Source organism: Neovison vison, chromosome 14 (genome assembly GCF_020171115.1).
Source record: "Neovison vison isolate M4711 chromosome 14, ASM_NN_V1, whole genome shotgun sequence".
Classification (NCBI taxonomy): domain Eukaryota; kingdom Metazoa; phylum Chordata; class Mammalia; order Carnivora; family Mustelidae; genus Neogale; species Neogale vison.
The window spans coordinates 21,620,098-21,643,468 of record NC_058104.1 but is presented as its reverse complement, the minus strand read 5'-3'; the positions used below and the strand labels follow the sequence as shown (position 1 = coordinate 21,643,468).

The window sequence follows — 23,371 nt, the reverse complement described above, 5'->3', positions numbered from 1 at the left end:
ACGGGACTCAGCTGGTCAGAAATCTGCATTTCTGATGTAGAGGCAGAGCTTACTGACCTTTTATGGTTGCTGTTCGGTGCATCGACAAGTTTTGCCTTTGTTTGTAGCATTTCAAACACGAAGAATAGCTACCAGTCTTAACTGTTCTGTCAAAGTCTCTGGAGGTGGGCTGGTAAAGGAGGTTCAGAAGATCTCCAGCAGCATAATCCTAGCAAAGCCACTCTTGGTTCCCCACCCAAAAGAGCCTCTCTATCCTTTCCTGCTCCACAGCTACGGGCTGAAGTGGATACGCTCCACATTCATGCATACACTGATGTCCTAACCACCCGCTCCCACCCTGTACAGGATGTGTCTGTATCTGGAGATAGGATCTTTAGAGAGGTAGTGAGGTTAAAGTTAGGCCATGGGGATAGACCCCGATTCCATGTGGCTGATATTCTTCTAAGAAGAGTAAATTACAACAGAGACACAGAGGAATGACCGTGTGAAGACTCAGAGAGAAGACAGTCGTCTACAAGTCAAGGAGAGAGGCCTCCAAAGGAACCAACCCTGCTGACCCCCCCCTTGATCTTGGACTTCTGGCCTACAGATCTGTAAGAAAATTCATTTCTGTTGCACAAGCCGCCCCAGCCTATGGTGGCCCTCGCAGACTCCTATCCTGCTTGCCTCCTAATGAATTCTGCCCGAGGCTCAGGGAAGCCTCATGAAGGCCAGAGAGCATAGGCATGAGACAGGGGTCTGGGAAGTTGCCGTGCGCTACTCCCTGCCCATGAAGGTTACAGCTTCTGATGGACACATTTATCCAAAGCCCTCATGGGTTGTGGATGCTTTCTGCGGTTATGCATTTTTGAACACGGACTGGCATTGAGCTAATCCATGTAAGAATATTTTCACAGCGAATACTTAATGCTTTTATACATGCCTGAAAGATGAGCCTCTCTGAAGGGTTATGGTCGAGCTTTCAATACAGAGGTATTTCCACTGAGGCACAGATGTTGCAGAAAAATGTTGGCTATGTATTTAATCCTTATAAAGTGAATCATGTTTTAATTGTGCCAGGGGATTCCCATATTTAAAGGAGCCCTGAAGTAAATCTGTATCGAGTGTAAATAATCTCTCATTCCAATTTATAAAGCAAGTTTTGATTTTCATAACAGTTAGAGAGAAATACATGATTGTGTGGGTTTTTTTTTTTTCTTTTCACTTTTCTTTTTGACATAATTTCAGACTATCCCCCAAAAGTTGTGGGAATACTAAAGAATCTCTCTACAACATTCTCTCTGATTATTTGTTGTTTTAAAAAAATGTCATGACTTACTTGAACTACTCTTATTCACCTGCCTTCCAAACTTCACATAATAGTGATTTTTACAGAAAATATTCAGTTGACTCAATTTGATACTAAACACATCAACCATAGCAATTCCAAAAATTGCTTACTAATCACTCAAAAGGCGCCAAGCAAACCCATTTGGTGTTAAATTTGGACTATTCCCTATTCTTTACCCTGTAAGGTAAAGCTATCGTCACAGCTATTATAATAGACGAGGATCCAGAGACAGAGTTTAAGAATCTTGCCCAAGGCCACACAGATCACACAGATAGAAATCTTACAGTGCTGAATTCAGATCAAACCAAACAGATCCTTGGGACCCATTTTCTGAAGGTTAATCTTCCACATCCAGTGTAGGCAAACTACAGTCATTTGGCCAAATACAGCCTACCACTTTTTTTTTTTTGTATGGCCTGTGATCTAAGAACGTTTTTTACATTTTTATCTGGTCGAAGAACACTCCATAGAAGACCAATATTGGGTGACAAAGTGAAAAATCACATAAAATTCAAATTTCAGTATCTATAAGGAGTTACTGGAACACAGGCACACTTGTTCATTTACATATTATTTATGACTGCTTCTATGCTGCAAGACGGAGCTGAGGAGTTACAACAGAGAGACCTTATTGCCCATAAAGGCTAAAATATTCACTATCTCGACCTTTACAGAGAAGGTCTGCTGACCTCTGTTCTAATGTCCTCTTTCTGTTTGGAAGATATAAGCAGTGATTGTCAGGACAGTATTAGCCCCTCCCTGGGAAGCTGTCACAAATGATTTCAGAGGGTATCATTTTATTAATACTTGCAAAAATTTATTTCATTTTTTTTGTTAAAAACAACCAAAAAAATATTTAAAGACATGTTCTTTGAATGCTTGCCAAAAATCTCTTTCTAATTCATTGCTGTTCAAGATAATAAAGCAACTAGAAAAAATGGTCCCATAAGGTATTTGCGGAAAGCAAACAATGTACAAGAAAAACAATGCAAACACATTTTATCTCTTTCAGGTTTGCAGCTGTTAGTATTTAGGTAAGGGTTACCTTAAAGCCCTTGTTTCTAAAATTCTAATAGGCATTGAATTACTCCGGGCCCTTCTAAAATGAATATTCTCATCTAGTAGGCCTGGGCTGGGGCATGAGAATCTGCATTTCCAATCAGCTCCCAGGGGATGCCCACGCTGCTAACTAGTGACAGGAAAATGCTAGGGACTATGTAAAGAACATCAAGTTACAGCTAATATGAATGGGAGTGGCCATTAAGATGCCGTGGAGTTTCAGGTCCTGAACCAGGTACACTGTGCACACATTGTGATTTTTTTTTTTTTAATTTTATCAAACTGACAAGGAAAGTAAGGCCCAGAGAGAGAAAAAGATGAGACAAAACCGAAATCCAAGCCAGCCTAGTGTGACTCCAAAACTCAGACTCACTCACGGAGCTACATCGGCTCATTTATGGTGATGCTTGGTCTTGAGGTGTTTGGACAACATCCTCTCCAGCCATGGAGTGATAAATACCCACCGACTGACCCCATTTGCACTAGAGCCATTTCGAACCGTTCCTCCATTGCCTGCTGGCTGGAAACACCTGACTCTTCCAGGCTGAGGGACGTTGGCTAGAACCTCATGATCACGTTTAAGAATCTGTGATAGGGTTTTAAATCCCACCAGGGAAGCCTCTGGGCAGGATGTATCTTCTAGAGATAAGAAAATATCAATTGCAAGATCGCAGTTCTACAGGCAGGAAGGAAACACCGAGAGAGGAAAAAATAGGGAACTTTCAAGGTCTGACAGTGCTGCTGAAAAAGTATGGGTTTGGGGAACGTTAACCCTTAGTTTTATGTTCTGGCCTCAGTGACTGCAAGTTTCTTAGACCTTGAGCAAGTCAGTTAAAGTTCTAGACTTGGCTTTCCCATCTGTAAGATGGGAACCAAAAAAATCTACTTCATTGAGAATTGTTGTAGGGATCAGATCTGTTCCGTGGAAGGGGTAGGCAATTTGTGGGTAATAAGTGATCTCAACAATACTACTACTAATAATAATAACAATGGACTATTAACTATGATTATTTTTTTGAATCTGAAAATAAAGTACTTTACAGATTTATTTTGTTCCATTGCTCCTTGAGGAATGGGAGAGCAACAGCTCCTGAGCTGTTGGGTTTGGCCATGTCCTGGACAGAATGAACAGATTTAATGGAGAACATTTCAAGATTGGGAATTAATTGCCAACATTTAAACTGGGGAGGTTTGATGTCACAAGACAGATGTCGCTTCTCTTGAGGAATCAGAGGATGGAGCCACACGGATCTGGGCCCACATGCCCATGTGGCAGGGCCATGCAGGGTGGCAGGGAGAGGGCGCTCCTCTCTAGGACTGAGCTGTGTCCTCTCCAAGTGCACATTCAGCTCCCAGCTCTCAAAGTCTTTTAGTTTGCAAAGTATGAGGAATGAAAAAAACAAAAAAACAAAACAAAACAAAAAAAATCAGAATTGTGGTTTAGCTAAAATCTGTGGAGTTTACAAGTTTCTGCAAAGAACCCAGCATGCCTTCCTCTCTCTCTCCTTCCTCGGGACGAGAACCTCTGAGATACAACAGGAGTCCAAAAATCCCTCCCGACAGGCCTCCCGTGGGCCCCTTTTTCTATTTCACTTGCTAGTACAGAGCTATATTTTAGGAGGGACTGGAAATATTTGAGGAATGGGGGTAGAGTTTCATCTTCAGTTCCCTTCCATATATCCCAGATTAGGTTTAAACTCCTGACCCTGCTCTTTGGGTAAGAGCAGAAAATATATTTTGACTTTGAATCTCCCAAAGAGTAATCAGATACATGTGTTTAAACAAGCTTCCCACGCAACAAACACACACACACACACAGCCTCATGGGCCGAAAGCAAACAATATTTCAGTTGGAGAAAATGGTTTTCAAAAATGACAGGGAATTAATACGGAAGGTTTCAGACTTTACAATATTGTGTATGTCAAACAAGCACTAGAAACGTACAAATAGACTCCTCTTTTTTCCCCAGAGGAAATATCAATGATATTGGGGTGTTCGTGCCTTTAAAACGATACTGGGTTTAATACAATGGTAAGTGTGCATCGATTAACCTCGGCGTCGGGTTTAAATGTATAACCCATTCACTAATTTAATCTCCTCCAAAAAACAAAACAAAACAACAACAACAAAAAACAGCCTTTGGCATTATTCTCTGAATAATCCTTGTTTAGTTTCCATAATGGTATCCTGTTTAATGAAAAACTCATTAGAATGTAGCATACGGCATAATTAATTCTGGCTGATTGTTTTGGTGTGAACAGCTAAGGCAGATGCTGGGTTCCATTTTCCTCTGGCTTTATTAATTTTTCATAAACCAATATTTCGACCGTAATGGGTTGTAACAGGTCCACAGAAGTTCTAGAAATGCATTAACTGTCACCAATGTAGTTAATTGAAGTAGGATTTTGCTATTTGTGTGTTGATCCTCCCACACTACATTTTTAAAAGACAGTGTCATTTGATACTCGGAGAAGGAGTATCTACATATAATTAACATACAGGGGATTAAACAATATTTGGCCAATTTGTCTTTATTTATACACAACTTAATCGGTTGGGCTAATAACGCTGAACTATAAATTTTGAAAAGAAAGCTAAAAAGTGGGAAGCACGACCTTCCAAACAAAATGGTTTATAATAAGAGTGGCAACACAAGTTAAAATATTTTTAAAAATGAAACTGTGTCGTTTTTGAAGTCTCTGGTAATTTGTTTTCCGAGGAAGAGATCAGGACACAACAGGAAGTGGGCTGGATACTGGGTGTCAGGCACCGGTTTCCTAATCCTGGGATCTGTCAGGAACCCGATCTCCGGGTGAGAAGTTGCTGATTTAGTTTAATCTATTTCAGTCTTTTAGGAGTGGGTTCATATATTTGAAAGAGTCTTCATGATAAGACTATTATTTTTTTCAGTTGCAGATACACATGGTAATTCATTTCTGGGTGCTCTTGTTTCTTTTCTTTTATTTTTTAAGTATATTTTCTATCAGAGATTTCACTGGTTGACTGTCACTCAAAGGATGAAATCCAGAATCCACATTCCTTTATACAGCATTGTCAGGTCTTTTGCAACTTTTCTCTAGAAGGTACTCTCTGATCTCAACAGATTGGTATTTCTCAGCTTTTGGGAGAAACCTGATTTTGCCTCAGAAATTTCTATATCCAGTGAAGATCAAAGAGCCATATATATATATATATATTTGTACTTCTCAATGGATTTTGAAGATAAAGATTGAGAAACTCCTTTGGACTCTGCCAAACTCCTTCTTACTCACTCCTACAAAGATCTTTCTTTAGTTTCTTACCAGGAGAACTCTTACTCATCCCTCAAAACCCGATTAGGACCCCACTCTCCCACCTCTTAATAGAGAGAGGGTTGTTAGTTTTTCAGTGTTCTGGCAGGTAGGCAGGTATCATCGTTTATTATATACTAAGTTGGTCTGTCTGTATTTTTCAATGTTCTAAGGAATTCTCGAGGGAAGAGGTGTTCCCCCTGCCAGCGCATGTGCAATGCCTCGCACTTTACAGGCCTTCAGCACTGTAACTCTGAGCTGAAGCCTGAATTAACAGAATTAACAGAAGCCAGTGATACGTGTGACTTTATACACAGCCTCTCTTTGGCCCTTCCTTGACAAGCCTGGTGCTGCAGAATGACAAGCAGCTCATCTCATGGGTTCATGCAGGATTGTGTAATTGCTACAACACGGTAATGCATAAAAAACAAAAACAAAAACAAAAAACTTGCCCAAGGTTAACACAGTGGCTTTGTGTTAATAAATTTGGACTCTCTAAGCCAGGGTCAGCGAAGGAGGGCTGTGAATTTCACATTTTTACACAGCTGGGGATGGGGCGAGGACAACTATTTCATGACCCATGAAAATTATAAGAAATTTAAATGGCTGTGTCCCTAAAGTTTTACTGGGACACAGCCATGTGCACTCATTTATGCATTGTTTGTGGTTACTCCTGCATTAGAGTGGCAGAAGTGAGCGGGTTGGGGAGACTGTAGGCCCGCACAGCTGAACCTACTCACAAACTGACCCTTTACAGAAATTTACAGACCTCTGCTCGAAGCGAAAAATGTACAATATTTTTTTTTCTCTTTCATAACTGAATCCAGCTTAATCTTTTCTCCCAAAACCAACCAACAAACAGAGTGGTATGTCTTGCCTTAAACCACCCACCCCCTCCTCCTCAACACTACCATCATGACCACGAATATATATAATATTAACTAATATTATATATATACTCTGAACTTGCAAGCTCCTTTCCTTCTGCTGCTTGTCCTCTTCCTCCCTTTTCTTCTGTTGTGCAGGGAAGGGTTAACTCAGTAGGTCTGGGCTGCTCAAACTCTGAACATTCCTCTGGAAGGTCTGTCTTCAGGACTGGCCCTTGGACAGCTCCTGGCAGAGGCGTTCTAAACCTTTGGAATATTCTCCTGATAAAACTGTTTTTGGGTGTCTGAGGCCTTCGGCCATACCTTACCAGTCTGATAAGACAGTTTATGGCAGCAATGTGATTTATGGGGAAGGCTTACTTTTGCTTTTTGGCCTAAGGTTTGAGTAGTTGAGATCAGTCACATGGGGGCTCCATGTCCCTGTGATTGCCTCCGAGGAAGCAGACAGACTCCTGTCTGGTGTGTGTGTCGTCAGACACCATTGCCGGTAAAGTTAAGCACATCGTGGAGGCCACACTCAGAGGCTTCTGCCTGGTTTTTCTGGATTCCACCTCCTGTGCTCTTCCCCTTTGCTGATTTTTAACCTGTATCGCTTTGTAATAAATCAGAACTGTGACTTTAAGGGCCTTTCTGAGTCCCAGGAGCACATCCAACCAGACACAGAGACTGAGGATGGTCTTGGGGACCCCGATGCAGTTCCGCAGCATGAAATCAAGCTTTATGCTTTTCCCTTCTAGAGTCAAAAATCACAGAGTAATGCCCGGAAGAGGAAGCATTTGGGTGAATGTCTCTCTTCAAGTTCTTGGATTGCCTTTGACAACTACAGATGCTTATCCATCTTGAGAAGGAGCTCAAGGCTCATGTCAGCATTATCAACATTTTAAGCCAGATTATTCTTGTGGTGGGGGCTCTCCTGTGCATTGTGGGATTCCTCGGGTCCCCACCCTTTAGATGCCAGTAGTGAATATCCCTGTGCCCCCCAAGATGTGACAATGACAGATGTCTCCAGAGGTTGCCCAATTTCCCTGGGGTGCAAACTTACTTCCAGTTAAGAACCATTAATCCAAGATTGGATTAAATAAAGCCTGTGTGTGGGAGGTAACTTGTAATAAAATGGGATGGGCCTTGGAATCACAGAAATTTGGCTTTGGATTTGGATATAGCTCTTCAGCTTTTGAAGTCAGCAACCTAGGTTAACATAATATCACTAGATTCCTCATTTATCTGCAAAATCAGGAATATGACACTTATCCTCCAAAGTTATAATCTCTAACCATGCAAGAATCCCAAAACGGAGTCTGGCATGCGGCAGATAATATCAACGCAAAGATATTTTTATTAATTATCTTTATCCTCTACAACCTCAAGGCTAGGAGACATGGCGGGCATGTCCCAGTCTAGACCTATTGAGGGAGCTGCACAGCAAGGTGATGGAAAGCGTGGGCTCTGAGGTTAGAAAAAAGATGCTTATGTAAAAAAACCCAATTTTTCACATCTAGTTCTGTGACATGAGGGAGGAGATAAACTCTCCAGAAAACCTTGGTTTCATAATTTCTATAATGAAGAGAATGGTGTAACATTTTTATGAGGATTCGAGGAGATGCAAAGTGTTTTTGCACAGGGTCTGGCAGAGAGTGCCTTATTGTTGCTGATGTTTTGAGTTGCTCGTGTGTGAATGATGGCAGCCCAGAACGTTCCCTATGAGACTGATCCAGAGCCAAATGTTCAAACCTTGTCTTTCTCCCACACTGCAGAGGTGGGGCTACTCCTACAAGGGCTGTCCTGTCACTTCTTGCTTGAGGGACCTCTCCTTGGTAGGCTCTCCATGCAATAGAATGGGAACTAATTTCTTGAGGCAGTGCCGTTTTTAGCACATAATCAAGTTCTGATCCTATCGGAAGATCAAAATCCCCCACAGCTTCCATCAAAGCTGAGCTGCATTCCTTCTGTGGGGCAGGGAAGGACACAGATAAAAATTAAGGCCAAATGTGGGTTGGGATGAAGTGCAATCTGATAAGACAGATGGAGAAAGGAGAAGAGAGAAGGAAAGTGAAATGCAACCAAAAGGGGAGGCGAAGGTAAACAGATGTACGAGATAAAGTCTTTGAAGTGGAACGTTTCCGGGCTGAAAATCCTTTGCTTGGGGACTTAAATCTGGACTCTTCTGTTCCAGTTCACTGATGTGCACTGCATTTGAATCTGGCAGATGTGTAAATTATACAAAACACTGCAGAGCCAAAGGTCACTGTTCATGAGGAGCCATAGCTCTGGGTCTTGTCGAAGCTGGTCCTCTGGGTGGATATGGGCTGTGTTTGAGCCACAAAGGGTGCCTGGATACTGCTGCTTTGAGGGTCTCTGAGTGGCAGCAAGTATTTGCAACCCACATTACATTCTTTCAGGGTACTAAGGCAGCCCACCTCAAATGCATTTGGGCACATCATCTCAGGCCCAACCCGAAGTCTGGGTGGGTGGCCAGTGAAAGGAAAGCAGCCTGTGTCAGGGTCCCCCGTTACCCCATGTTCTGACAATCTTACTCTTTCTCAGATGCTATTGTATCCAAATTGCAGGAAGGGAATTGGAAAGTCCATCCAAAAGTGGGGCTAAAGGTCATTCTCTTAGCTGTAATGGACTCCATGAAGTGAAATGGGGGGAGAGCCTGGGAGGGAGACCGACATCTACCTCCCTTGGACTCAATTCTTAGACGAATCATGGTTCACAGTGGCCAAAAGCCCATAGAAAACCAATACCTCTGAACGGGTAATCCAAGGTCAGATCCAGCTGCCCTTTCAAGATGAGCAATCACAGAGTGCGACATCCATCCTCTTCATTTTTAAACTTTATATTGAGATCCCAATCCACTCTCCCATCACCCAGCCCTGGAATCAAGGTCTGTCGTCCGTGGCCAGGGTTTTACCGAGGTGGACATAATCAATCCAACTGACTTCTAGTCATCACACTGATCTCATAGTTTCATTTTACTTTACAGCCTATAAAGTTCTTTTACACTCATTACCTTAACTGATCCTCCCTGTAACTCCAGGATAACCTAGTTTTAAGACCGAACCGCCTTTCATATGTGACTTTGCAGCTAGGGGTATCTTTCTCTTAGGACTCCCCCCTAACCCTTTGAAACCAGAAATGTTTATTTTTAGGAGGAAAATCTTAATTAAGGACCCCCATCTTCTCTTACCCCCACTGAAAAAATCCCCACGAATCTTAAGAGGGTCTCCAGACCACTGTTCATTACCATCTCCAAGGTTTTCCAGTTGAGGTACTCTGCATCCCTCTACTTTCGACTTGCATCGTGTGGTTGTTATCGTCGGGACCTCACTATCTCTTAGATCTGCATTGCATTGGTAGATCTTTTCTTTTCCCTATTGATCATGACTTGTGGAGTAATTTACCTCAATTCCAATTTTCCTTTGCAGGCGGGGTGCTCTCCAACCGCGGAAGTGAGTTATGTGTGTTCAAGTGGTGCATCTTATGAATCTTGTTAAGCTTTGCCGCCTTATAGCCCTACTGATGGAATATTTAATCACAGAAATGAGTTGGCAGATATGATATACAGCGTGGGTGAGCTCCGCAGCCATCTTCCTGGCAACTGAGAAACGGATAGATTCGCCGTTTATCAGTCCCATGTCGACAACTGTGTATCACCTTCTGTTATTTATTTTTATTTTGTTTTACTTATGTATGAAGATTAAAGGTGCTTGCTTTCAATCAACGGTTTCATGGGCTAGCTATCGTGATTTTCCCTAAAAGACACCACGGGTTCTTTTAATCTTTTTATGAGATGGCAATGGAACTTCTCACCATGGCAGGGGAACGGTAAGAACCCCCTTTTGAGGCCTCCTCGTTGAGATTCTTAGAGGCACTATTTCTAATTATACTAAGTAACTTGAAACATGCTCCTGGGAATAGATAGTTGCAGATACTGAACTTATTTATTATCTTCAATTAAAAAAAAAAAAAACACGAAAAAACCTGACATGGAATGGTCCAAGACACTGGCTTTGAGATCTACCTGGACATTTCTTTAATTGACTTATCAATCATTTATTCTGAGAAGAAGCCCCAAGGAGCCTGCCTGAAGATGATTAGATGTAGGCAAAATAATCAATGCTGTGTAGCTTTGTAGGAAAACACCCACTCATCTTTGGAGAAGATTTACGTGGGTTCATGGGATGTGTTGATTTATGCATATCTGCTTCTGGAGACGGGTGTTGGGTAAGCATCCTTCTGGGTAGGACTCGGTAAGAGTTCAGACAAACCCCCCGAAATGAAAGGCCTTTCATAACAGCTTTCTAAATGCTTCCCCTGGAACGTGTGCACGAGGGAAAGTGTGCGTCATAATTTATCAAAGCAAATTAATACTGTTCAGCTAGTAATTAAAGATCCTCATTAAGAGGTGCTCCTGCCCTCTCCACCCCCACCTCACGTTAGCAATAAAAATGCACTCAGGGCGTCAAGAGGTTATATACGAAAATCAATAACCTGCCATTTTATAATTAAAGAGAAAATAAATGTTAGGGAAAAGTCCACTAAATTAGGAAAATTACCTTTAGGAGAGATTGAAAATATTGATTTTAATTTACAAAATATGTGAACTTTTCATGCCCTGTTCTGGGAGACAATTGGAGGCTGGGTTGTTAATTCTGCATAAGCTTCAGAAAATCGATAATTATACTATGGGAATATTATGATATTTGTCATTAATACAAAATCTTACATGCAGGAGTGCCTAATAAGCCTGGCTTTCTATCTCAGGCAGATACAGGGCTGGCGTGCTAAATGTCCACAGCAAATCAATGACAAGGTCTTCATTTTAGCTTTGAGGCACGTTCGAAATTGCAAGATAAATCCAGACTGTGCTTGTAGTTGGGGAAATCCAAAAATCCCCCTACCTCAGTCATGGGCATTCAAATGGATGAATTAGTAATTATACCTCCAAAGCGAAATGAAAACGTGCCCCATCTACATTTGCATATATGCGCTCCATCCATACAGGGGCCTTAACTTTCCATTTAAGCTAGCTCGATTCTCAGCGTCTGTGGGTCTTCAAGTTTTTCAAAGAAATTGTCCTGGAGTGTTGGACTGGCAGCATTTCCCTACATGTCCACATGTCACGAACTCCGTTTACCTACATACATAGGTAATTTCGGCAAAAAGAAAGGCTTCCGATTAGTAAGGGGAGCCCAAGTATGGGCAACGCTAACATACGGATTTTCCAAGTAAAACTTACTTGTTCATGCCCCATTTCTTTGAAGACTTAAGGTTATTGGAGCATCTCATAGAAATAGTTACTTAGTTGTCCAGGATCCTTAAAATTGCCCTTGACACAACCCGTTACCACGTCTGAATACGGAGGAGGTGGGGGGGGAGGGGAGGGTGACAGTGTTGGTGGTGGTTGGAAAAATCCAAAATTATTATCTTACTCCTCTTCTTTAATTTGACTGGCTTGGACATAGAACAGTAGCCCGATCTACCATCATAGGGCACAGTCCGTAAGAATTACAACTTCCAATATTCACAAAAAATAAAGAGGCAGCATATAACCCAGTTGTAAAGAACAGAGGCTCTCGATTTCAAAATCGAGCCAGCTTCTTTCCCACTTGAAATCTTAGCCCTTCGGTGCTAAGGGACTCTGCCTACCTTAGTTTTCTCATCTGGAAAACTGCCATAAGGATTTCAATACATTAATTTAGGTAAAGTGCTTAGAACCGTGCCTGGTCACAGATAATACTCGGTAAATATTAATCTTTATTACAACTTATTCTTTCCCGATAGTGCCATGATCTAACTTCTGCAGCTGGGCTCAAGGCTAATCTGGACGGCTGCGTTAAGGTTCTAAAAGTCAGGCTGATTAATTTATTCTCATATATACAAGTTAGTTTGAATGGTTTCTTCTGTCTTACTGTCCTCTCAAACAGCCACTGATAGGCATACAGGTTTGAAATCGCATGGAAAGGAGATTCTCTTGGTCGCTTTAGCCAGATGGCCAGCAACTATCCTGCTTGGGACCAGAAACATGTCCTTCCTCTCCCTATACCAAGTGACACATTTATACCCTACCTCCTCATCAGATGGCTTCTTGCTTCTTGTCCTTGACCCATTACTCTGGGGAGAAACTGGGCGCGTAGCCTGGCATGCACACTTGCAGAGAACGGGCTTGCTTCTTTTCCCAGCTATCGTGTTCCATGGGGCAGCGCCTGCTGACGCATGGGAGCCGCTGGCTGGCCTCCTCCGTGCCCTTTTGAGGGATGTCCTTTCTTTGCAGCTTTGGACAAGGATGGACCCCAGCAACATCTGTGCCCCTAAACAGACTGCCTCACCCCCGATCCCATAAATTAACTTCCCCGAAATGGACAAGCTGAGAACAGAAGGACCAGTCCTCTCATGATTAAGGAAAGAATCTCTTAGTTTAGTGGTTTGCTCAGAATTTAGCACAGTCAGTTAAATTTCCCCTTACGGCAGAGAGGTGGGACATAAATTTATTTTTATTGGCCTAGCGTTTATGTGGTGTTGGCTGTGTACTAGTCTTCATATACTAACCCATTTAATTCTAATAAGTACCTGTGAATTTGTTACTATTATCATCTCCCATTTAACAGATGAAGACACTGAGGCACAGAGAGGTTAAGTAACTTGCCTAGATTCACACAGCTGGCAAGTAGGGGGGCCGGAATTTGAACCTGGGCTGTCCGAGTACAGTGTTTATGTTCCTTATTTAGTGCTAAGTGTCCTCTCATGATGTGGGTTCCACCATTTAATCATGGAAAGTTTTATAGAGAACAGGTTCCTCCTCCAGAAGCATCAACACAGTCAATTCAAGATCAAAGAGTCACCGGAGTTAACCCAGGCTTATGGTAATAATCACATGTGAAGAACAAACATTGCCAGTCTGAAATCCAGAACTATTGGACCTTCCCAGATTTACCATTTTTTTCTTTGTTGAGTTGGTTACTCTGCTAGAGTAGCCATCCGAGTGTCCTATGTTCCTATCGGACACTAGGGTTGATCCATGTAATCATGGATGGCATGAAATGACAGATGGCATCCCAGAACGGACGAAGCAGGGGGTAGGACTTACCGTGAAGAGGTCATTAAGTGAGGGAATCTGGAGCAACTGGTCATTTATTTCTCCTTATCAAAGAGCAAGGGCCCCATCCAAGAAAAAGTTCTTTTCAATGAACCCATGTGGCAAATCTACTGAAGTTCTAAGATGTTAAATGCAACCTTGTTACTGAGCAAGGGGCTAAGGGACAGAAGTGACAGGCCCAGCAGAGCCCAAATCTCCACCACTGGGTGCTCCTCCCAAAATGGGCTGAACAGATTTTCTACATGGATTTCCTGATCAAATGGTAGTTGGTGGGTAGCGGGAAAGGGATGAGAGGAGAGACCTACCCTGGAAGGCAGAGCAGAGAGAGAGATGGAATTGCTAAGGAAAACTGATTTAATAGAGAAAGAAAGACTCTCTTTTTTTTTTTTTTTTTTTTGCTTTTTGTTTTTTTTTTGTGTTTGTTTTTCTTTTTTCTCAATTTCTAAATAAGCCTTCTCTTGGCAATTTCAGCTCTCTGCCACATTATTGGAATAAGTGAGCCAAGTCTCTGCTCTGCCAGGAAGAAAGAAAGGCAACCCCACGTGGAAACGTGTGGCTAAAACACACATCCAGGCAGATCGAAATAAAATGGGCATGAACAGCTCTACGTTTGTTCAATGTGCCCTTGAACAAAGTCTCGATGTTTTTTTGAGGCAAAATCAATGTAAAATGTCATAAGGAGCTCTGTGTGTACTGCGATGCATAACGCACGTACCCGATTCCCCTTTATTTTTTAAGGGGTTTAAAACTCGTTTGGTTTCGCTTAAAAAAAAAATCCTTCAGAACTTCTTAGGAGAGGGATTTACGTGGCTCAGATTATTTTACAAAACCTGCTCTTTACTGGCAGGCCAAACACATTTAGAACAGACAAAGTAGAAGCCATGCAAAGAGGAACTCTTTACCTGCATAGAACTCGGGGCTGTAGACCGCACCCACAACTGGATTCAATTTCCAGCCTTAAAATAAATATACAAAAACATTATTATCACATTTGGCTCAACAACTCATATCACTGCAAGTGAACCACAAATCAGATGGGGTGTTGTATTTTTTTTTTAATTTTATATTTAGAGGCTATATAGTTTGGGAATGCATAAAAAAGATTTGAAACCTATACCTCGAAAATTAGACTTATGCTTTTGATTTGCTGCCAGCGCAAGTTAATAGGATGGAAACTACTGACCAGCTACAGGTGAACTTTTGGAAAATGCTGTGGTAATTAATTTTCTCCCACATCAATATTTTCTAGGATCACCATAATAATTTCAATTTTTTTTGTCTTCCTCCATGGATCACCACTAGATAATCCATCATATGTCCCTTCCTGATAAGTTCACAAAAATCTGAAAGCTCACATAAACAGAATTCTTCGTGGCAACATATTCTGATAATTGTCATTCCTAATTATGACCCAGAGAATTCTGAAGTGCTTTTTACATCCCAAAGAAAATGACATTTATCCACTAGAGATTGAGCGTGGAATACATTTCAGTGCATTCAGGAACCATAAAAATTCTTAATCAATGCATGATATCTAAGGTAACTTTCAAACAACCTGTGTATAAGATTAACAGAACCCTGTAATTTTCCCAGTGTTCTGGATGGAACATTTTCTGTAAAATGAATCCTGTCCCCTTAGGAACTTTTACTCAAGAAAAGAGCATACAAGAATATTTGCAAATGGAGAAGCTGTGCACATTGCATACCCATTGGGCATCATTTAGGGAACAACCTCCAAAGAATGGTCACGTTTCAGGGTTTGGTGATTACTTCCTGCTCCTGCTGGTGAGTTTTACGAAAACATCCCTTATATGGAATTTCTGAAAGACCAAGAAGGGCAGGCACACTGTCTTTTGTAGAAGACCTTGTGTCCTTGGGCTAAAGGTCAAACACCAGAGTTCCTTTAGTATATGAGTCTGAGAAAAAGCAATGGTAAAAGTTGGGATGCCAGAGAAGGTATTTCTGACAAGGAGAGCTCTTCCCAGAAGGGAGAGATATGATATCTTTTCATCTGACCTAAGTGATGCACCTAAGAACAGCCAAGAGGTGGCCACAATCTACTGATCCCCTAAGGAAGACAGAGGCTCAATATCTCAGTAGATGGGACCCTGGAGGAACCAGAGAACTTTCTAGAACTTTCTAAGAATTTTTGTTTCTAAGAACTTTCACCCAACTTGAATGAGCTAGCTAGTTTACAGCCCCCAGGATGGTCTTAGGATAGGATTTTTCAAAGTGCAATGCTTTCGTGCCTGGGAGGCTTATTAATGGAAACGTCTAGCCCAATTTTAGATCACCAGAAAGAGACATAAAATTCTGAGATGTGTTGTCCCAACGGTTTCTGAAACTTCACACTGACACCTCCCTCTGTTATATTAACCACATCTTGTCATATAGGAATTGCTATAATGATATAAAAATAAAAATGATCTGGCACATTTCAGAAAATGTGCTTTATGGATTTGGAAAAGGACTTCAGTTTGACCAATTAAAATTCTATTATTTCCTAAAAAAAAGAGAATACCCAATTTCTGTGATCTGTGGACTAATGTCCACATCTCAAGTCCGTGGAATCAAACAGAATATAGAACAAACTGTTTGAAAATAAAGCTTCAGGATTACCTGGACATATTTAATGTTCTTCCCTAGTCCTCCACAGAAATCTCAAGTTTGTGAACAAAGTATATGAGGACACGTATTAAGTGAATAATTAAGTTATGAGTTTATCACTCTTTTTCTTTATCCCTCCAATCCCCATCTTATACTCTGCTCATGTCCCTAACTTCTACTGGTGATGGAGACAGGGTCTTTTTGTCACTACTGAAATAAGATTTTGTTTTTTTATATACATCCTCATTAGCTTTCTTAAATATTGCCTTCTACACACAAGACTGGGACATACCATTTGCTGAATGTGGACTCACTGATTAGTTTTGATGGAACTCTCAAAGACTTTAAGTTATGCCAACGGTCTCTCAATTTCTCAGTGAAACAGATTTCTCAGAGACATCTAAGACTATCCTAAACCATGTTTCTCTCATTTGCCTTTATTCTCCTCATTTCCTTGAAGCCTTCTACCAAATCTATATCAGTCTTCTATTGATCCATCTATCTGTCCATGGATCTATCCATCTATCATCATTTTTCTCTACCCTCTTTTTCATTAACTCATCTATCTACCTATCTATCAATTGATTGCTTGATCATCTCTTGACAAAGTTTACCTGGTGTTATTTAGATCTCCAGTGTCTTCCCAGGGAAGGCTACTTCATGCCCTTATCTATCTATTCACCAACTACCTCCCAGCTTACCATGTCTGTTCATGGAAAACTTATTCAATATGTAAAGAATACAATCCCTCATTAGGAGATCCGTGATATCTCATGTATGCCAGTACTAACTGAGAAAGGTCAATGATAAGATCTCCTTCACAAGAAACCGACTTGGAATCTGTGAGGAGCAAAATGAAATGTCATGGAAACACCACTGCAGATTTTGCCCTGCTCCCCATCATTGGTCCTTTTTCCTAACCAGTGCTGCTTCCGATGTATGGAAACCAAAGACATTTCTGATCCACACCACAGGCATGAAAACCAACTTCTTACCTCCCTCCTTCCCTGCAGTCTGTTTCTCACCAAATCTCCCCACTTCAGCAAAAGGCATCTCTCATCCACTTGGCTCCTCAAAGCAAAATTCTTGATAAATGATTTCTTGATTCCCCCATTACCCTCCTACCCTATAGAAAATCCGATTGGTTAGACGAAAGACATTTCCATGCTCTCAACTTCCATTCCTCGCCATTGGCACCATCCCAGGCCAAGACACTTCTATTTCTCACCTGGATGAGACCCAGCAACGGTGTCCTAACACACTCCATCTCTTCCCACTCTTCTTCTCCCTCCTCCCTTTACCCATTCGATCCCTAGTGGTCAAGCCCATTTTAAATGAGTGGATCAGAGACGCCATTCTGCTGCTCAAAATTCAACAGCTTCCTTCTGAACTTAGAAGAACACAAACTCGATCCTTGACCCACAAGCCCATACAACCTAACCTCTGTCCATTTACTTCATAGTATGGTTCCCTTCTCTCCAAAATACGGTGACACTGTGCTTTTAACTTTTTACAAAAGCACCCAAGATCATTCGAGATCAATTCTGGATTATATCCACTGCTCCCTGTGCTTGGAGAACTTTCCCCAGCTCCTGACAAAGCTGACTTGATATTATGGAGGTCTCCAGAGTCTTCCCAGGGCGGACTACTCAATGCCACTCCTTCCCCTCGAGCTATACCCTGATTCAATCCCCCGTTTTGTTTTCTGCATAACTGTTAACACTACTTGGGTTTATCTTTCTTCTTTCTTTCTTATTCCTAATTGTTTTTATAACCATTCCCCTTCATTAAAATTAATGGTAAAGTGAACAAGAGTGCTGTCCAATGTGAATTCCCAGCACCTAAAACTGCATTTGGCAAATAGTCAAGGCTCCATAAATATTTACTTAGTTTTGCTCTAAAGGAACAGAAGGAATAGAGAGCTTTTTCTAATGGGCTCATTCCATTTTGGCTAGGATTCTGTCTCCTTCCAACCTCCAATGACCTGCTTCCTGATATACATCTAATAAAGAAGGACTTTGTTAGGGGTGACTGTCTTCAACGCAGAGTAAGTAAGGATCTAGACCCTCAGAATCACCCCTGCTCAGACTTACAAAGCTCATGCAGGCTTATGTAAATGTATGTAAATCACATGCAGATAGCCTCCTAGTCCCTGTGACTCCTTCCAGTACCTGGAAGAGACCCTTAGGATAACCCTGCTGGAGATGGGAGACTGCACTGTCAGGAAGATGGACAAAATGATCCCCGTTTTAAGTTCTCAGGCAGTCTGTGTACATCCTCAAGCCTTGCAAATTCAGAGATTTTGATCAAGGACATTAAACCGAACAATGAGGCTTACAACAAAAGAGAACAGCTGAGAAAGCCCACTGCTCCCAGCCTCTCAGGGTCGACCATACCACAAGGCAATGGAGCAGAGACCAGACATAGGAGCTGTGTAGAGAGACCCCCCCTCTGGGGCTGGGTCTCAAGGGGCTGCATCCAAATCAGCACTCCCCTCCTCAAATTTAGCTTCTCAAAGGTCATCTGCCAGCTTGCTGTAGAAAAACGCTGCCTAAGCTCGCCAGAGTTAACTATGGCTGTATTAGATTTTAAAAGTCAAGTCTGAATGTGCACACAAAAAATCTGCACATGTCTTCTCTAGGGCTTTGTTGGGTTGGATAGCAGAGAAACGTATTCAAGAAAGTGCCCTTAAATGCACCACAGGGGTTTCTGGAACTGCATACCAATGCTTTCTAAAGACATCTACTGAAGATGCCAGGCAACGCCCAAAATGAAAAGTTAGTTGCACACTGCATTTGGTTCGCCCACTATTTTTTTTCTTTTGCAACATATATTCATAGCCAACATTCAGATTTCATTACAATACAGGATTTCTGGTTTTCTTGAAAGTTCTGTAGAAATAGCCCACTTTAGAGTACGAATCCCACACAGACCAATTTGCTGGAAGTGGGGATCACACCGCTTAGCCCCCAGTTAGCCACAGACACCCATGCTCCCTATTTGGCTTAGAGGCCGAAGGCCAGCAATCTTTGATTATTATCCCGTCCTGCTTTTCCTTCTAATAGAGAAATATTTTGTTTTTCCTTGTATGGAAATGGAAGATAGTTCAAAAAGAACGTGAGTTTTTCAAACCCTCTCTGTTTGCTTATCTATTTTACTTGCCTAGCCTCTGCTGGCATCTGAATATTTGATCCTGAAATTAGTATGTCTATCAGGAAATTCAATTTACGATGTCTAGCAAAAATGAAACAAGATGACTACTTATTATTGAGATTACTGTGTAATTAAATCTTTAGGGCATTTCGTAGGCCTGGTCCTAGGTTAAGCACTTAAATTCGTAATAAACACAAATAGCCCAGAAAGTAGGTCCCACTGTAGCTCAGTTTCCACTTAAGAACAATGGTGTGTGGAGGGTTTCCACAACTGGCCTCTAGTTCAGAAGCCAGTGAAAGGCAGAACTGATACAAGGTCTACTTATCTCTCTATAGTCTTGGGGTTTTTTTTGTTTTTTTGTTTTTTTTTTTTTTTTTTGGTCCAATTTTTATACTTCCTAAGCTGTCTGAGAAAAAAAAAAAAAATCCACATCCAACATCCAGGGAATCCCAGAGAATCTGGCTCGCAACTTGTTTTGCACTGCAAACATCTGATCTGCAGAGAGTACAATGAACCCCAGCTCTGGTCTGAGGGCTGCGGTCCTGGGGAAGAATCAGCAAGACAGAAGTAGCCCAACTCCCTCTTCGGGAAGCTCTCGGATCAATAGTGTTTGCAGAACCCTGGATGTCATTCTACAGTCTTCTCTCATATCCAAGCTCAAATGTCCTAGGAAATGTAACGCCTTGATGACGGTATAACAGAGCCCGCTGGTATTTAGGATCTGGTCTTCTGGCTTCACCGGAAGCCGTGTGGCTGGTTAAGCTCTTGCCTGGCGTGTGACTGAAGGGATGCATGAATGTGACGCTGGCACTGACAGTGATATTTCACCATGTGAATATGACCTCAAAATGTGATGGCTCTAGAAAGTTGTATTTGCTGAAGTGTACGTTGGTAACTGTAACTTCTCTCATTTTGACCAGACTTCATGGGACCTGATTTATCTTCTCTTCCCCACTCCCAGCTTTACTGAGGTATACTTGACAACTAAGATTTGTACATATTTAAAGTGTACAACTTGTTGACTTGATATTACATATATACTGCAAGGTATCAGCACAAACTAACTTACATATTCATCATCTCCCATAGTAACTTTCTTTCCCTCCCTCCCTCCTTCCCTCCCTCCCTGCTCCCTTCCTTCCTTCCTAACATTTTATTTATTTATTTGACAGAGAGAGACACAGCAAGAGAGGGAACACAAGCAGGGGGTGTGGGAGAGGGAGAAGCAGACCCACTGAGGAGGGAGCCCAATGCCGGGCTCGATCCCAGGACCCTGGGATCACGACCTGAGCCGAAGGCAGGCGCCGAGTGACTGAGCCACCCAAGTGCCTCTTTCTTTCTTCCCTCCTTCCTCCTTTCCCTTCCTTCCCTTCCTTCCTTCCTTCCTTTTATTCTTTTTGTGGTGACAATATCCCTTTTAACAGAGTCACTCTTGTTAAGGATCAGAGAGGGCCCCATGATATTCTGTTGTATTGCAATTGATGGGAAGGGTTCCTTGCAGTGATAACACTCAGAAATGATGGATTGGAAAGCTTTGGGAACTGCTGTTCTTTGACTACCAAGAGTCTCCACAATCTCTCCTATAGAATCTAGCTGCTTTATGTCATTGGGATTTGTATTTCTTAAGTCGGTTCCGCTGTGACTGTCTCATACTCAGTCCACATGACAGGATAGGCTCGAGTGTTCCCTTTCAGGTACTGGGATGAGCAACCCAATGACTTATTCTCGGAATCTCAGCATGCATGGCTACCTGGAATGCGATGTGGGATGCTTATGCCTCAAAAACAGGCATTTGGGGCTGAACATTTAGTAATCCTTTTGTTATTGTGGTCCGTTGCCTTTTGTGTGCAGGTCTGTAAGATGATGGAGGGGAAGTGACGTTCTTGCATTCACACAGGCATGACCCCAAGGTTTGTTACTCCAGAATTAAAGGGAAAGACTTCACTAAGGACTTCATCTCTTCCAGCCTCAGGTTTTGCCTCTTTAAAACAGGGATAAGTATGTCCTCTTTGTAGAACTTCATGTGGGTCTGGAACATTTAAAATGCTTAACATGATGCCACATGGTCATTGTTCCGGGAATGCTGGATATTAATGGGTGGGCTTTGAACTGTGTCCCTAAATTCCACTGGGCTAGTGTTCAACCGTGGGTAGGGCATTGATCAATAACTTCCTTTAAAATAAACATGCATCCCTATGGCTTAGGGAATGATATTTGCCTTCCCTTGCTTCGTTTTCTCACATCAACACACCTGAGCACCTACGCACATGCATGCTAGAACTCCCTTGCAGACGTGCGCACACGCACAGGGTTCCCACTTCATCATTACAGGAAATGCCCAGCGGTGGGGTTGATGTCATCATGTATTAACTCTGGCAAGTTGCAGAGCTATCATTTTTACCCAAGTAGAAAGGCTTCATGATGCATAAATCAGAAATTTTTTTTAATTATTTTTTTTTCCAATTTATTTATTTTCAGAAAAACAGTATTCATTATTTTTTCACCACACCCAGTGCTCCATGCAAGCTGTGCCCTCTATAATACCCACCACCTGGTACCCCAACCTCCCACCCCCCCGCCACTTCAAACCCCTCAGATTGTTTTTCAGAGTCCATAGTCTCTCATGGTTCATCTCCCCTTCCAATTTACCCAAAAGCACATACCCTCCCCAATGTCCATAACCCTACCCCCCTTCTCCCAACCCCCTTCCCCCCAGCAACCCACAGTTTGTTTCGTGAGATTAAGAGTCACTTATGGTTTGTCTCCCTCCCTATCCCATCTTGTTTCATGGATTCTTCTCCTACCCACTTAAGCCCCCATGTTGCATCACCACTTCCTCATATCAGGGAGATCATATGATATTTGTCTTTCTCCGCTTGACTCAGTCTCATAAATCAGAAATTTGTTTCATTTCAGCACTGGGCATTCAGTCTGCTGTGGAAACTTTCTTTCTTTTTTTTTTTTTAAAGATTTTATTTATTTGACAGAGAGAGAGGAATCACAAGTAGGCAGAGAGGCAGGCAGAGAGAGAGAGGGGAGGAAGCAGGATCCCTGCAGAGCAGAGAGCCCGACATGGGGCTCGATCCCAGGACAGATCATGACCCGAGCTGAAGGCAGAGGCTTAAACTCACTGAGCCACCCAGGCGCCCCTTGTGGAGACTTTCTATACCATTTAAGGCCATGTCTCGGGTGGTTGGAGCTGGAAAAATGGGTCAGCAGAATAAACAATTCTTCTGATCTTTCAAGCTGGAGCCCTGATATATTGAGGGTATATTTCTGTTTAATGGTGCCCCTTTTAAAAATAAGAACAGACTGACTTAGCCAAATTGGTAGTTAATGCACAAGGGAAAAGAAAAAGAAAACCAAAACTACTAAATGCTAATACTACTGTTTATAATAACAACACAAAATTCAAAAGTCAATCAGTACAGAAAGAAGGTAGAACTAAACCCATTAAACGGGATGCCTCGTGGCTCAGTCGGTTAAGCCTCTACCTTTAGCTCCGGTCATGATCCCAGGGTTCTCAGATCGAATCCCACATTGGGCTCCTTGCTCAGCAGGGAGTCTGCTTCTCCCTCTGCCTGTCACCCTCCCCCCAGCTTGTGAACACTCTCTTGCTTACACTCTCTCTCAAATAAATAAATAAAATCTTAAAAATAAAAGAATAAAACCATATATCCATTTCAGAGAATGTTATGTAATTGCTAAAAAGAATGAGTTTGGTCTTTATGCATTAAAATTGAAGGAACTCCCTATTGATATCTAAAAGCCAATTAAAAATGACGTGCACGCCATAAAATTTATAGAAAAAGTGTGTACATGACACCATGTATATTGCAAATATATACTTATTACATATATATGCATAAAAATGCAAAGTCAAAAAACAGATAATAATCTATAACGGGGTGTCCTCTGCAGAGCTAGGGCACTGAGCTGGCAGTG

General features: G+C 41.9%; 1 protein-coding gene across 14 annotated transcripts in view; it reads right to left on the bottom strand.

Annotated features, from left to right (window-relative positions):
- Nucleotides 1-23,371, bottom strand: part of RBFOX1 (RNA binding fox-1 homolog 1) — a 1,452,832-nt gene that overhangs the window by 85,188 nt on the left and 1,344,273 nt on the right. For all 14 annotated transcript variants that reach the window (XM_044233296.1, XM_044233305.1, XM_044233301.1 and 11 more), the window contains one exon: nucleotides 14,569-14,622. In XM_044233296.1, the coding sequence (XP_044089231.1) occupies nucleotides 14,569-14,622 (54 nt within the window). The remainder of the gene's footprint in view (nucleotides 1-14,568; nucleotides 14,623-23,371) is intronic.